This window comes from Ischnura elegans, chromosome 2 (assembly GCF_921293095.1).
Source record: "Ischnura elegans chromosome 2, ioIscEleg1.1, whole genome shotgun sequence".
Classification (NCBI taxonomy): Eukaryota; Metazoa; Arthropoda; class Insecta; order Odonata; family Coenagrionidae; genus Ischnura; species Ischnura elegans.
Genome location: NC_060247.1, coordinates 89,268,784 through 89,286,048, shown reverse-complemented (window position 1 = coordinate 89,286,048; position 17,265 = coordinate 89,268,784). Strand labels below are relative to the sequence as shown.

The following is a 17,265-nucleotide window of genomic DNA, read 5'->3' as shown; positions in this document are numbered from 1 at the left end:
TGATAATTAATTGGAGGATACCTCATTTGTTATTCTCCCCTGTGATCCAATAGATAGATTCCAAAAAGGTTTTAAAAAAAAGCTTTATCTTCCTGCTCTAATTTATTCAGTGACAGTGAGAAAAGTAAGTTACTTCAGATGAATCATCAACCTCCAGATTTTATGGCCTTCCTAACATTCATAAAGATGGAACGCCTGTTAACCCAGTGATATCGTGCATAGGCTCACCGTTCTATTAGTTAGCCTCTAAATGAAATATCATCTTTGGGCAATTGCCTGGTTTTTCACCAAAATATAATATTATGAGCTCCATCATTTTGTCTCAGAAACTTCAACACCTCACATTACCATCCAACTCCAAGCTAGTTTCTTTTTACAAAAAAAATCTATTTACTTCTGTACCTGTACAAAAACCTTGTTACTTAGGAGAGACTTACTCTCTCCACTTTCGCATCAAATTTTCAGTGTGGAACTAATTCACGGGTAATACAGGGTGATTCAAAAAGAATACCACAACTAACAGGAACTAGTAGGAAGAAAGGGCAGACCCTCAGAGCAGTCATCCGTAACCAACACCCGGCAAGTACCAACCGTCCAGGTAGAACCATCAGTACTGAAGGCATCGGCAACAATGAGAAATCAGTGCAGGAACCAGTGAACAAACCCAACCTGCTTCCAAATTCTTTTTGAATCACCCTGTATTTCTTTGCCTTATTAATAAAAAATTATCATAGCCAGTTGTCTAAGTTACTTATTGTTAGAGTTCTGGATGTGCCCTTCTCAATGCTAAACATAGTGTATAACATGCAGACACGCTGAGTGCAGAATACCCTACGAGGTGCTTAAAGTGGTTGCAGGCAACAAACAGTTTGCAAAATTAATCCAGAAAAGGCATGCCAGGCTGTGTCCAAGAGTTAATTTGAGGCGCTGCTTCCCTCTACCCTGTGCACCTTGAAAGGGAAATCTGGCCCTGCTTTGACCTTTAGACTTCAGATAGTTATTTTCGTCATTTTCATTTGGGATTGAATTCGGAGCCTTCTGCATGGTACAATCATCCTATTATCTTGAAAATAGAAGTTGACCTATTGAAACATACCTTATAGCCAATTTTTGCTCAATATGTAGCCTCTGCTATTGGTTTTTTTAATTGATCTGATGACAAGATTGACCTGTGTCTTAGTGTGCATTATGCATGTCAGAGAGCCTTGATGATTTGCCATTTCATTTTATAGTTAAACAGTTTGATTTCAGACTTTGTTTTGCTTGAATAATTACATACCTCTTAGTTTACCTATCCATAGTATTGAAATATACTTATTTCTTATGTTAATATGTATTTTTTCACCTAGCAACAATCATCTGTTATTATGTTAGCAACAAGTTTCTCTGAGTTTATGCAATATTTTATAATTTTAGTGGTCTATTTCATTGAGTGTTCTGTGTTTTTATGTCTTTGAGGATTGTAATTCATGCTCTATATGGAAATTGTAATATTGTCTAGTAGAATATCCATTGAGAAGTCATGGAACAATTAACTAAATTTGCTATGTCTAAAAAAAGTAGAGCTAGAGAAATAGAAGCCCTAAACGGAAAAATATCTGAACTGCAACAAAAAGTGGAAACCACACAAGGGGATCTTAATGCCAAGAAGAAAACTCTTAATGAAGTATTAAAACAAAATGAACTTCTCTGTAGAGAGTTGAAAGAGCATCAAAATTTAATCATTAGCCTCAAACGTAGGTACTGGTGAAATTCGTCTTAAAGCTGTTATAATATTTCAATTATACATACAATTTATCAATTTAGAGCAGATAGAAGATGAAAGAGAGTTTTATGCCAAGCAGTATACCTATCATCGTGCCAAACTAGATGGTATTCAAGCTCAGAGTTCATCCATTGATATCTTTTCTCCGGAGGAATTAGCTTCCAGAGCTGAGGAATTAACAAAGGAAGAATTATCCAGGCACAGTAAAGATGAATATTTAACTCTTATACATACCTGCTTGTTTATTTCATAGTACTCATGAAGGGAGCTTTTCAGAATACTCAACATCAAGTAGCATCCTATTATGGAGATGGTACTTTCATTATAAAATATCCATTGGCAGTAAAGTGGAGGGAGTAGTTACGCTGGTAGTGGTTCTTTGCCTCACTATGTCAATTTTAACCCTCTAAATGAATTTTGATTTCGTGTCACTGTGGAAAACACTTAGTTAATATTTACTTTTTATTTAAATTATGTACTACCTCAGTCCCCAAAGGAAAATATGTGCAGAGGTTTTGATTGTGTGAGTTGGTATATGAAGATGGCAAATGCCTGTTTTCCCTGGAGCTATGCCTATGTCGATAACCTTTAAGAAGTTGATTACAGGAAAAAAACTGGATTACCAACAATTCGAGCATAATTGCCCAGGAATAATGATTAAAAGGGCACTCATAGCAAGTCATGAGTTGAGGTGATTGATTAAATGACTTGGCCAAATTAAACATTTTCTCGTATGAGGAACATTAGCATTGAAGATGTTGTTGCGGGCATTACAGTTTGGCATGTGCATGTATTCATGTGTGTTCAGGTCAAAGTGAGAACCCAAAGATTTGTGATGGAATTTCAGTAGAATATGGAGATTCTGTAGGATAAAATATTCTAAGGAAAACAAATGCATTGTAGCATGCACAATGAGCACTTAAGACTTAAGATTGCAGGTAGCCTTCAATGCGTTTGGAATGGCATCTATTTATTTTATATTGTTGCTATTTACTGAATTTTAATGCCTATTGTTGAATATTGGCTATAATAAATACATTAATCAGCGGGGATTATGTACTTGGATGGCGATCAAAATTTGGTGTGAAAATATTGATTATTAAAAAAATGTGATATCCCCTATGAAAAAAATGTATAAACCTGTTTAAAAATTTTATACAATCTTATACATTGCCATGGCAATTGTATAAAATTTTGAAACAGGTTTATACAATTTTTTCATAGGAGATTCCAGTTATTTTTGGTTCCCACCCCTTAGGTCAATTGTATAAAAAAGAACTTAAGACTCTTTTGGTGTCAATATTGTTCATGAATCTTTCTCAGGCTTTTAACTGATCTCCGGTTTTCTCTATGCAGAAATTCAGACATTTTTGGTATCTGTTTAGAAGTTAGCATACATCCATCTCTGAAATGCTTAGATTACTCTCAAAGATTCATCTATGTCAATACATGGCTTAAAGTATGAATTATTCATTGAAATGCATTTGCTTGGCAAAATTCCTTTTTGAGGGATTACTAATGTTAGATCTTTATTACTCAAAAGGGTGCTATATGAGGACCAACAAGAAAAAATATTTCTTCAGAACAGAATTAAAAAGATGGAAAATGCACTTGCTGCATCTTCAGGCACTATTTACAACTTATGTGTGAAATTTCTAAGGATGAAATATTTGCGGGACATATTGCAAGAGAAGCTACAAGAAGAATCAAGGGAGCACCATATACATGTTAAAAGTTTGAATTCTCTTATTGAAGATTTGAGAACAGAATTGGAGAGCTCAGTGCAGAAGTATCTGAAAAATAGTGAAGGAGAATTTTCAAAAAATAATGCCATGTATCTGCAGGTGATTACAAAGAACACCAGATACATGTATGAAAATACAATGCTCCAGCATGAGGTAAAGTATTTTGTGAATAATAGGTCACTGTTAGGTAGAGGTTATGTATTGGAGAATTAATTTTTTAGGAAGGTAAATGTAACCAACTCTTTTATGGGGATTCTCTTATTAGTTTTTATTGTACATACCTTGGTTTTGTGAGGACTTTTCATTACTTTTGATAAGTTTAATGTTGGCCTTAAATTTACATAGCAGCGGTTCAAATTACCTCCAATATGTACCTAGCTTTCCTTTCTTGACGAACTCTCTGCAGTAGTTGCTGTGAGTCAATGTTAAACCTCAACCATTAGTTAAGAGCCATATATTAAGTTTTCTTTATGGTGCCCATGAATTTAAATTAAAATTGTGCTAGAATTGTGTACATCAAGAATAGGTTACCCATTACCGGCGTAATTTTAACCCTCCAGCTGGCGTATAAGGTACGCCAATCTTTGAAAACCAAGGATTTCAACATTGTACGTACATTGTGATCTAAAATGGCCACATGTATTCTTACAATGTACTTTGACTGTCTATCGTCGTTTTCAAAGTCAGAATATTGGTCCTAATTTATTTTTAGATCGGCAAGAGGAACCAACGCCCATGGCGCTCGAAGTACACCATGCGACCAGCCATGTATTTCGTGCTTTGCTTATCTTGAATGGCATTGTGTATTCTTACAATTTCATTTTGACTGTCTATAGCATGAATTTTTAAATCACAAAGTATTGTAGGAATTTATTTTCGATCCGCAAGAGGAACCCGACACACTCGGTGCAACCGGCCGTGTACCAACCATACCGACTGAGTACCATTGTATCTGTATCACCTTTAAATATACAAGCTTGAAATAATTTCTACAAATAAGATAAATTTTAACAAAAATCTAGTGTTATCATATAAATTCTATATCGTGGACAAAGCACGCCATGTGCCCGGTTGTGTAAAAATGTCAGGCACTACCCCTGATAATGATTTTTCTCTTTGGCCAGAATCAACTTTTTTGTACACGGTATGAAAGATTTATTGAATTGAATTCCAGAATGTACTTATTTCATGACATTTATGCCACTCCATTGATTTACAGGTTAGACGGTTACAACTTTTAATAAGAGAAATGGCTTCAATGCAAGAAAAACAATTTGATGTTTGCTTAGAAAATTCTATTGAAAAGCATTGTAATGATTTCCAATGTGAGGTAAATTCAATAGATTCTTCGTGTGGTTAACTGAATGAGTATGTAATTGAAGTTCATTGCAGAAAGACATTCCCAACTTACGTAAAGGAAACTTCTGCTAATGATCACTCAACAAGTGTACAAGCCTCTCTCTGGCTAGCCAATTATACTATTATAAAAACAATATTCTACCTAAATGCAAAACAGAAATAAAAATGTTCTAATTCACTTACAGCACTGCAAATTTTATTTCACAACTGTGCCCAACCACTCTTTAGGCTAGAACTTCCAAACATTTAATACTTTATACAGATTATAACACAGGTTATTGGTATCACTTTAAATATAAAACAGTAGATTCAATTTACAACATCAATAGATTTTTACAAATAAAATTTTAACTTCATTAACAATAAGTACAAATTTACATGGTGGTATTTGAGGAATACCAAAAATAAGTCGATAACATTTTGGCCACAAAGGGTCATACCACTTACCAGATTTAGCTATAACTCACTACCCAATGCCATTAGCCACTCACCTTTATTTTCATACTAAAAATACTTAATGCTCATCACTAAAATCAATAGGAGCAGCCAGAAACAGGTTTTGACAACCATATTCAGGATTTTTAGTTCACAGAAGGATAAGTGACAAACTAGAATATCTTACAATAGTACACCAACAGAGAGACTAACCCTACTAAATAGCTAGGAAATACAGTCCAGCCACACTAATAACCACAAATCACTGGGTACAGTTAATAGATAGCTGTGTATACTTTTTACAGACACGTAAAATAAAAATCGGACCATTTAATTAGTTCATAAATGGGCATGGAATGATCTGTGCTTTTCATAAAACTGTACATAATTCATTACCAAAATATATATTGTATCAATGAAAAGAATAAAAAATTATTTTATGCACAAATTTATCACAAATATTTTAAGTTGTACATACTACTTACTGAAGTATCAGTAATTGACTACTGCAGGTGAGTAGTATTTTTAATCAATTAAACCCAATATCAAATTTCTACTCACAGTACCACTAAAATTACACACATGAACACAATAAAATTGCCATAAGACAACGTTTAAACACAAAGTAATACTTGAATCAGAAGGATATGGGAGTTAATGGGTAATCAATTATTTTCAAGGAATGGCTCTGAGTTTTACAAAGTAAAAGCAATTTCAAGAAATGGCACAACACTAAGGTATCCTTTACTTGTTTTGAGTATGTCGAGAGTCACGAGGATAGAATTCTGCCAATGTAGCAGCAGGGATTCTCTTCAACATTTCCTTCGGGAATATACGGAGTAGCTGCCAGCCAATGTCTAAGGACTCGAATACTGTGCGGTTTTCGTAGTTCCCTGCGAATGACATGTATTTGTTAATGATAAAATAGGTTTTGTAATTATCCTAAGCTTTCTCAATTAATACCTGATGATTTCAATAGAAGCTAGTTTTTCTCTGAATTTCAGGTAAAAATGAAACCACTGGTGATTTTAGAAATATAATGGCAATTCTTTTACAACTAATAATTCTTTAAACCTTCTCTATTTTCCAAATATGACTTCAGGTCATGTGTACATATACTGTCATAGATATTGTGAATGACTTAAGTAATGCATTCATCACGCACCTCAGATAACACAGGTGGCAATTGTCTGTTGTAGGATATACCAGTGAATTTACTGAATGTTGACTTTTCTAAACTTGAACAAAATTGGAAGTTATAAAAACTTAAACAGTGAAATCAAGCTTCCATTTTATTTCTACCGCAACACTGAAATATCTTCAGTACAGTGAGAAAAATTAATTTCCAAATCGGATTCTTAAATTATTGCATCTGGTATTCCGCTCACCATGGGTAAATGAAATTTACTGAACTCACCTTGAGAAATGAAGTTCTTTTCAAACTTTGTGAGGAATTCCAGGTAGAGGAGATCATCTGGTGTAAGTGCTTCCTCACCAACCACAGCCTTCATTGCCTGGACATCCTTACCAATGGCATAGCAGGCATACTAGGGTAATAGACAAAATTTTAGTGGAAAATGAAGTTATTTCTGTCAATTCATTTGGAAACTCTCTTGGATACCAAAAAAATTTACAAAAGTTACATTCCAAATCAAAATCAGAATTTTCAAGGGAAACGTAAGCAAGCCAGTGACACCACTGTTAAGAGATGTCAAATTCAATTTCAAATTTCACCCAAAAAAAAAAAGAATTACTCAGAATGAGCATAAATTTGAACACTGTCTACAGAATGTTCTAAGGAAATTATTTGGGAAGAGACGATACCTCGGTAGCGTAAGTGGTTTGAAAGATTAAAAAAAAGAATGATAAAAGCAGATGATAACTCCTTTCAGGATTTTTACTGAAAGAAGCCCTTGACAAGAGCATCAAATACTTCCGGAGCAACTAATGTCAATTGACATTGGCAAGGAATAAATTCTTGGTTCCACATGACAATTGATATTAGTTGTTAGCACTGCAGTAATGGCGTGAGATTTGGAATGCTCTCTAAATATTAAAATGAGTTCAATGGCAATGTGAGCTTTTTATAAATATTAACAAGTCTAATTTACGACGCATGACCATACTGCCATGGCATGATTCAGGATAACTTACCAGCTGATTTGAAACATCAGCATGATCCTTGCGAGTCATTCCTTCACCAATGGCAGACTTCATCAATCGACTGAGAGAGGGCAGTACGTTGATTGGAGGGTAAATCTGTCGGTTGTGCAATTGACGATCAACATATATTTGTCCTTCTGTGATGTAACCAGTCAAATCAGGAATGGGATGAGTGATATCTGAAAATAAAGCAATCAATATGTTTAATATCCGTGTAGAGAAAAACTTAGATATCAGCAGGGCTATTCAGTAACTGTTTACGCGGTCGCGAAGACGAAAGATTTCGTGACGGGATCGCGAAAATCACATTGTTGCTATTCTGTAAGCCATTTCGAACATTCCGCCGCGTAAGTTTCGTGCTTCAGTTTACGCGACGAGAGTTGTCAACGAAAACTCAGTTTCCGCCACGTAAACAGTAGACCGCGGTAGACGACGGGGCCACATGCTGTTAATATATGTCATGTATTTGCTTTGCCATGTAAACAGCTGTGTTCATTGTAGTTGTGGACGTAATTTCATTTCGTGCAAGTAATATTTTTGCATATTTAACTGTTAATTTCATGAATTTTAAATTATTCTTGTTTTGTATATGCTTCTCATATTCTCTTTTCGGAATACATACCTATTGGAGTTGGAGGTGTTGTTATCTGTCATTGAGGAAATGTTTTATATATTTCATATTTATCGTTGTCGCCCGCCTAATTGCATATCTCAATAGTACTCTATTTATTTTCAACCGTTTATCAAAGTGAATACTTAAGTTGAAAATGTGTCGTCGCATGTTGTTTTTAAGCCGTGTTTACAAGACATTTTCCCGTCGTCTGTTTCACTATGAGTGTAGATGATGTATGAGCGTAGATATTTTAAATGCTTTGTTCTACTTTTCCCCGGGACGGTTACAAAGTTAGGAAGATATTTGCTGGTTAAGAGGAAACGTATGTGTTCCATTCATGAATTTGCTGCTACGAGTCACCTTTGTGGTGTTAGTCAGTGCTTTCCCACTTCGGAATGCAGTGTTACTCTATGAATACTAGTGTATATGCAAAAGGAGTATGTAGCGGGATTCAAGAACTTAGGATAAAGTACAAATGCTACTTTTAATATCCACTAAGAAGGTAAACAACTCGCAGTATGATCATAAGATTATTTTGTTTCTTCTGGTTTGAAAGGGCTCATGTTCAACATCAATGCTAAAATAACATGAATGAATACTGCGCTCTATAGTCTGTATATACAGTTGTATAAGATATTTATGGATGATGAAGTTGGAGGGACATAACTAGCAGAAAGACAGCTCCTCTGCTGATCAATATTTTTACTCAGGCTGGCGATGTATAAATATTCACAATTATTGCCGTATAGTGGATTTATATTTTTTTCTCTACGTTGTGATGGCTATTGTTTTAACTAATCAAATACAAGATATTGACACTGAAAGGATATAACTGATAGGTGAATCGATTTTGTGTGTTTATATGAGGTCCTTTTCGCAAATGAAATGTGCAGCTGCTGTGGCTGGAGGTTACCATGTCTGAACTGTGGATAGGTAGATGCTTTTATGACAGATAGACGTTTGTAGGCATGTTATTTATGTACATAACATAGTGGGTACAACTTCAATTATTTTACCAAGTTGTCATTATTGAGTATACTACTGTTTTCAGTGTCATCTGTCTTGCGACAAAAGATGACCGTAAGTATTTCTTGGCATAAGAGATTTGTTTTGCTCAAAATGGTTAGTATATACATTGGGGACAAGTGTCGTTTTTGTGATATCTATCATACAGGTTGTTTCCTTTCGATTAAGCCTATGAGTCCATGGCATGACTATGATTATTATGGAAGAGAGAGCGAGAGTATTTATTCAGTTGCTATTAGTGTGATGGTCCCTATTAAAGAATTGAGGCAAGTCAATCATCTTGTTTGTATTGATTGTGGATTTGAGTAGAGGACATTGTCTGAGAGCCAGATACCTGTTTGTGCCTGCTGCAGTATCATGATTGTATAAAGGAATTGACTCCCACATTCTAGCCACTCAGAACCCTAGCTAAGGGATTTGTGCTTTTATGTGAAATGACTCATTGTAAATCTATGAAATAAGACAGCCAATTACTTCTTAATGTGCTATAGATATATATTGTTCCATATAACATTTTGAGACCATTTATTGTTTCTGAGATTACAATTTTAATGTTCTCATAAGGTGAGGTGAGGCTAACCTATTTTCATTTGAATGTGTATCGTTAATTTATGAAACGTTCGAATCTGATTGAAAATTATTGGTGTGAGAGCCCTAGAAATACTTAGGAGGAGGAGAGAGATGAAAGAGACAGTCTTGTGTAAGGGAACTAATGAATGTATATGACCCTTTTGTATTAACATAAAAGGTATTTCAGGGAAAATATTGGATAAAGATTTAGCTAGGGAGCTAATAAATATTTTATGTCCCCACATGATTCCAGCTCAAAGAGCTCTTGTAGTACGAATGCATTTGAAGGTATATTACTAAACCACATCAACCACTATCCCTATATAAGTTAGTGAAAATTGTACATGGAATACCTACCTAAATCTAGATATATTGTGCACTGCAATTTTATGGGCATTGGTAGCTACTGGTAGTGACAATAATTTGGGACTTGGCCATCCCTCTGTCAGCAGAGAAGTTGAGGAGGTTACAGAAGCATAGAATTCTCCCCCCATATTGTCCAAAGATATATAATTCCCATCAATAGAAAATGAGCAGAGTAGAGTAATATAAAATTAAGCATGAATTGCTGCTGATGTAGATGCCCATGAATTTTTGGAACAAATTTTGATGAGCCCATTACTGTTTACATAGCATTTTCCAATAAATTTATACTGTTGAAGAATAATCAAACCAACATTGTAATTTATTTTAATAATTTATCATGGATTAGACCTTGACTCTGAAAATTATTCTCTTGAGTGTTTCTAAATCATCAATACCTTACATGCCAGTCCTTCTCAAATTAATTGGTAATAGTCGAGGTATTCCTACAAATAGGCCTTACACAGTTAATAGGTATTTATGCATTCACAATAAAGGATCCAGTTCCTTTCGTTAAATTTCCTGCATTATAATATGGCATGATGTAAGTAACCGATTAATGGAGATGTTGCTCTGGATGTTCATCAACTTTACCTAGGCTGTTTCCATTAGTATGGGATCAGAAACGTAGCATTGAAAAGAATTTGGTGATAATGCCACTCTTCTATTCATATTACAAACTTTTACCAAATTACAGCTCCCCATCCCCTGTAATTTAATGATTCATATTCACTATATCATGAAACCCATTCTACATCCACAGCTTAAGTCTCTTGCAACTACTCTCATCCCATATGCTATGAAAACCCACTCAGAAGCATATTACTAACATGGTTGTGAAACAAGCTCTTAAACAATTTGAAACGTGATGGTAACTGATACCACCTCCAGAACAACTGTTGCATTTCGTTATTCTTTATAGTTACTAAATAATTACAGGTAAGCTCAAAGGAAATAAAGTAAGAGAGTGTCATTTCTAAGTCATTCCTATTTTATTTAACAGTAGTTTGTCAGCATCAATTTTTCCAGATTATCAGTTATGTCGATACATATATGGAATCAATCAGCCATGCATAGGGAAATGAAATGTACTTGGGAGAGTGGATATCAGTGTTCGTTGTTTGGTATAAATTTGGAAAAAAAATCATCTGGTACATAATTTAGCATACATTATATGATATTAATAATATATTGGAAGTAATGACCTTGATTTTTTTAAAAGTAAACTCCTTGCATCGAAAAGAAAGAATAATTTTTATATCATATCTGTATCCTCGAGCACCGAATATATTAAAAAGTATAATGAATGATAGGTGGCTTAGGTAACCCACACCACCACTGGCCCCAGACTGGAATACTATGTGGCAGGCCAAGTACCCCTGAAACTTATTAAACTGAAGCCTATAAGCAAATTATGAAGTCTAATGAGAGGTGCATGGGGGTTCTTAACTCTAGGTTCAGATGATTGCTGAGACATTGAGTGCAGGAGTGTACACCAATAAAATCAGGATTGATAGTTAATTCTTGTGTTGTACTTCATAATATGTGTGTAGGGGCTGGTTTTCCCTTCCCAGATGAGGCTGATTATTATGGAGATTTCAGCTCTTGCAGAGTCCCTAATTCTTGGAAGAGGCATATTAAACAAGGCCAGAACTATTAGACAAGCGATTATTAACAGGTTACCTAATGCATTGGTAAATTACCAATTGATACACTACCATTGCTTTTGTTGGTGGTCAAACTACGGTTTTCCACTTTAAAATTAATCATGGGACCCCTCGTACAAGGGATACCCTGTAGTTGCCACCAACCTTATCAGAATGGTCTAAAATGAGAAAATAAATATTACGAATGGGTCATGTTTCATTCATTATTTTTTCATGCATTTTTTTTACTTGCATAAGACATATAATTTCTTCCACTAGGTAGAAATTTCCCTTAAAAATTATCACTGCTTGGGTCTCTTAACCTTCTTGATTGTGAGGTACTTCAGGATAAAAGTAGAACAGTCATCACTATAGCTCAGTTTATATCAATTGCCACCCATTCAGGCTGTGCTTCCTTTTTCTTAGGAACGGTAGTAGGAAAGTGATATTTTTAGGTGTGCTGATGACTTTAGATGCTGCAAATTTGCTACCTATTTAATATTATAGCGTGATTGATTTTTAAGAATCCACAATTATGAGGTAGAAACTCCTTCACTTGACTTTGGACATCATTTAAAGATTCCCAAGGTATCTCTTAAATTGAAACTACTACAAAATGAAGAAGATTTTAATTTATTCAATAAAAATATGAACTTAATGTCACTTCTATTCTAAAAAGTTAGATGTACTTATATACGTTAGCGACAAATGTTGAGGCGCATTTCGTCAGTACCATAACTCTTAAATGTTAATGCCAGGATACAAATTGTGAACATTGAAGTCAGGGTTGCAACGTAATGATAGGCAGTCCGTTGTAAATATATTCTTATTTTTATCTATTTTGAGGGGTTTAGTTCTTCACCTTAGTTTCCGTCTTCTTAGCACCCTGTTACCAGCTCTTATCCCGTAAAGTTATCCTTTCTTATCTACAGTCTTCCAATCATTAAGCAAACTATTCTTAGGACATCGCTTGCGGTTGATAATAAATTTCAAAACATTTTACCACACTCGTGAGGACTGTTTACATTACTATTTTCATTGCCTATAACTAATTATCCGGCCAATTCTGCGATAAACGATATGACGAAACTGACTACTTCAATTCGAATACTTGTATTATCATTAAAATGGGTCCATCAAAGCAAAGGCATAACCAAATCTGGCATAAGCAAATGCATAATAACGCCAAATTCCTCTCATTTACAAGTTTTCATCCCAATTACTCACTGTAATCTTAGGTGGCTAATCGCATACATATTTCCAACGCACTCACCTTCAACGTTAATATACACGTTGAGCTCTCACTTATATTTAAAAGTGTACAACATACTTTTCATTAATCAACGTTATAATTCACAATAACATTGCACTTACCAGCCGAATCTCGCTCTATTTTTGTTTGTCGAGGACAATTGCATGTCGATTTTCTCTGATTGGCTCGCAGTGACGTATTGCAGGAAAACTTCGGGTATCTTCGACTTCCCCCACTACCGCGGAGGGGAAGGCACGAAAATGTTTTCGTGAAGCCTACTGAATAGCAAATTACGCGTCTTCGAATGTTTACGCGGCGTAACCACGTAAACGGAATCTTTCGTCTTCGCGACCGCGTAAAGAGTTACTGAATAGCCCTGCAGTTCCACCAATTGAAGAACTGAAAAATTTAATTAACACTGACCAAGTAATTAAAAATTCACGAGAAGAAAGATAGAGAGAGAAACAGATTCATTTACCATCGTTAGGCATAGTAAGAATGGGAATTTGTGTGATGGATCCATTCCTGCCTTCGACTCGCCCAGCCCTCTCATAAATAGTAGCCAAATCAGTGTACATGTATCCAGGGAAACCTCTTCGACCGGGCACTTCTTCTCGGGCGGCTGAAACCTGAAGAGCAAAGTAACAGTGAGCCATTCCTTAGAAAAAAAGAAAATGTGGGACTACTTGAAGTGAAATACACACCTCTCGCAAAGCCTCGGCATAAGAGCTCATGTCTGTTAAGATGACGAGAACGTGCTTTTCACATTGGTATGCAAGGAACTCAGCTGCAGTCAGGGCCAACCGTGGAGTGATAATACGTTCAATTGTTGGATCATTAGCCAGGTTCAAGAACAAACATACGTTTTCCATGGATCCATTTTCCTTGAAAATAGAAATGGTACAAGGTTTGAGCACAATTACTCTTATAAGTGACAAATTTTCAACAAAAAAAAAAAAGATTTTTCAGCCAACTGTTTCTACTATTGGGTGTCTATGTTTGAAATTCAAAGGTCTAACAAAGAAGGGAAAACCAAGTAATAAAAAAATGAGTACTTATAAATAATCAGTTTCTTAAATGGCTAAAAGCTTACCTCAAAATCTTGTTTAAAGAACCGGGCAGTCTCCATATTTACACCCATGGCAGCAAAAACAATGGCAAAATTATCTTCCTGGTCGTCGAGCACAGATTTACCAGGGAGTTTGACAAGACCAGCCTGTCTACAAATCTGAGCTGCGATCTAAATTTCCAAGCAAGTAAAAGAGAATTCTAAATTCTTACACCAATAAGGAATTAAATTAAAAATCATACTATACAAGAATATATTATCCAATTATTCCATCATTAACCACCAAAGATAAAAACTGGGCAGCAAAGAATGTAAGACCGATCATAGCAGTTGCCCTTTCTCTATGAAGATGTTCTACATCAGAAGGGTAAAATTTACATATGTACAATGACACTAAAGAGCTACAGGGACGTACCTCATTGTGTGGCAATCCAGCAGCTGAGAAAATAGGAATCTTCTGTCCTCTAGCAATGGAATTCATTACATCAATAGCTGATATACCAGTCTGTATCATTTCTTCAGGGTAAATACGAGACCATGGATTGATGGGCTGACCTAAATTCATAGAAAATTCATCTCAGGAGTGGCTTCTTATGAAAATTATATTCCTTCAACCTTAGTGATTCTAAGAGACCATGTACCACTCCCATATGAATTTAAATATTTATCATGAAATACCAAACAATTAGATTTCATTCGCCATTTGAAAATAGCATGATGTCTGAGCCCCGCAGTGAAACAATGCAAACTACCTTAAAATAAAATTGACTTATCTTCTTTATTAGCAGAAATACTAGGCCAAATAATTTTTCAAGGAGCTTATCATTTCATAATTAATTTTTTTTGAGTCCATAACATACACTAACAATTTTACCAGAAACCTATGAGCAATAAAGCAGTAAATATCAATGCGTGCAAGTAATTTTTCAAGCATGACAAAACAATTTCAGGCAAGAAAATTCTCCACAGCACATCAATACAGGACATCTAAAAAAACTGAAATACTTTATGAATCAAAGTTTTCTTTGAAGGATTCATTTTGGAATTGAATCCAAAATTTAAGTTGAGTTCAACATTTAAGCCCTACGTATATCATCAGACTTAGTTCGCCTATCATCAGGTCCAATTGAAAATCAGTAGAGAAGTGCAAACACCATGTCCCATTGAATAAGGGCTTATCACAATTAAAATAAGGTCTGTCTGGAAAACTTAAAGGCAATCCCGCAGGAATTAAAGGCAGGGATTCAGATTCGATTAAAAATTACACACAATATTAGTGCACTAATACGAACTTATTCCAAATCTCGAAAACGGTCAAAGAAAATCCGAATTGAAAATAGAAAATGACTTTAACACTAAAACAAATCATATACTCCAAACAGCAGCAAAACTATCTAATTATAAGCTACAAAACACGTAGCAATTCTTATTAGTGATCTTACCTTGGATATCGAGGTAGTCTTCCGCTAAAATGGGAGGGCCTTTATCAATAGGCTTTCCACTTCCATTAAATACACGCCCAAGCATATCCTCCGACACAGGGGTCCGAAGGATATCCCCTGTGAATTCACAATGGGTATTTTTTGCATCGATCCCAGAAGTTCCTTCGAATACCTGAAAAATGCAATAAGAACCATCAAACTTGGCAATGGGAATAACCTTATCATTCTTCTCAAAACTATACATAATCTAAGCCATTACCTGAACGACTGCTTTAGAGCCACTAACTTCCAAGACTTGCCCAGATCGTCGAGACCCATCGGCCAATCTTAATTCAACGATTTCAGCAAACTTAGGGAACTTCACTTCATCCAATATAACCAACGGTCCATTGACACCAGAGACTGTTTTATAAGCTGATAAAGCAAAAATTGAAGGGTAGGAAGGTTAATGAATATGGTAACCAAACCGAAAGTAGGTTAAACGTTTAAGCGATAATTTTGTGAGTGTAATTCAATATAAATATATAAGTTACAAGGTATAAACGTATCAAATTAGTTACATTGTGCTTGAAATCATAAAACATTGAGAATTATGCTTATACTTGAAAAAGGGGGTGTGATCACTTATCGACCTAATATGGTATTACCGATACAGGGTAAACTATTTCTATCACTCTCATTACACGAGGGAGGGGGAAATGATCTTACTTACTTAGACGTGGCTGAGATATGTAGTCTCGAGAGACGGCAAGAGTATGCTCTTTAAGAGCTTGCTGGGCTCCAACCTTACCGTACGACATTTTCGACAGCTATCACGTGAATTCACGTGACCCAGTGCGTTTTCAGCTGCTTTAGCGTTCATTAAGCGACAAATCATGTGACGTCAAGCAATCCCATGATTCCCCGTGGTATACGCGCCATTTTGAAATTAGGAAAATTGAAGTTGGGAGGAGAAAATATTTATGATGACGAATATATCTACTGAACTCTAATCTTATTATGCCCTGTGGAAAGTGTTAAAAGAGCCAAGGAATAGGAGTGAGGTGAAGTAATTGTTTATGGATAGGAATGGAGAGGAATGACCTAAGGCAGAATAGCAGGACTCCATGTAAGTAGGTTTAAGTCGTCTAATTCTGTTTTTTCACTCACTAATGGCGCATCGATAAAAAACTTTTTTTCTAAGTGATATCTGAAGTTGTATTTATTTATTTTCGATTATGTTCATTGTAGAGGAGGACATGTATGTAAATGCAAACTGAGGGCATTTTTTATCATTCATTCAATTGAAGAATCGAAGTATGCATGTAGTGTTGCGTGACATTGATTTGCCATACATATCCTATAACTTCTTTATACCACGATCTCTTGGCAAATTAATGATATTATTGATATGATATTATATATTGGAGAGAAATTATATAGAAAGGGCTATTTTTAATCTCACTTGATGTGAATAAGATTTTGTATTGTAAGGACACATCCATGTAATGATAACAAGACCCAGTATTATGTTAAAAAACTATATTAAAATACTGGATGGCAATTAATGCTGTATGATCTAGAAAATGATAGAATGAGGAATCCAAGAAGAATCCATTAATGTTCCAGAAAATATATCATTTCGGCTATCCCTCAGGGGCATGGAAAAAATGATTGCAAGAATCAATCTTAATAGTTAGTTACTGATCGGTGGAAATTCTTCCATTTCATCTGGTCATGGGGTCATTAGGTCTCAGGTCTGCAGCCCTTATGTTACTATTATGTATTTCTTCTAAGCCTACTCATTTTCTGGTTATAATATGGTGAGCGCATTTCTT

At 35.2% G+C, this 17,265-nt stretch overlaps 2 protein-coding genes across 4 annotated transcripts; one reads left to right on the top strand and one right to left on the bottom strand.

Annotated features, from left to right (window-relative positions):
- The first annotated feature begins 1,355 nt into the window (after positions 1–1,355).
- On the top strand, positions 1,356–5,053 carry LOC124154138. Of its 3 annotated transcripts, none has more exons than XR_006863844.1 (4): positions 1,356–1,736; positions 1,812–1,968; positions 3,309–3,663; positions 4,730–5,053. XR_006863844.1 is itself a non-coding variant. In XM_046527670.1 (4 exons), exons 1-4 carry the CDS (start codon positions 1,523–1,525, stop codon positions 4,868–4,870), a joined length of 867 nt encoding a protein of 288 aa, XP_046383626.1. In that variant the 5' UTR covers positions 1,356–1,522; the 3' UTR covers positions 4,871–5,053. The 3 variants fall into 3 exon arrangements, 1 of the variants encoding a protein (XP_046383626.1); XM_046527670.1 differs by having other exon boundaries at positions 1,807–1,963; XR_006863843.1 differs by having other exon boundaries at positions 1,357–1,736; positions 1,807–1,968.
- LOC124154137 (V-type proton ATPase subunit B) lies at positions 5,044–16,288 on the bottom strand. Its single transcript, XM_046527669.1, has 10 exons — positions 16,161–16,288; positions 15,708–15,862; positions 15,449–15,620; positions 14,422–14,561; positions 14,031–14,177; positions 13,642–13,821; positions 13,416–13,566; positions 7,459–7,646; positions 6,722–6,851; positions 5,044–6,197 (listed from the first exon to the last, which is right to left on the bottom strand). Exons 1-10 carry the CDS (start codon positions 16,246–16,248, stop codon positions 6,049–6,051), a joined length of 1,500 nt encoding a protein of 499 aa, XP_046383625.1. The 5' UTR covers positions 16,249–16,288; the 3' UTR covers positions 5,044–6,048.
- Positions 16,289–17,265: the final 977 nt, after the last annotated feature.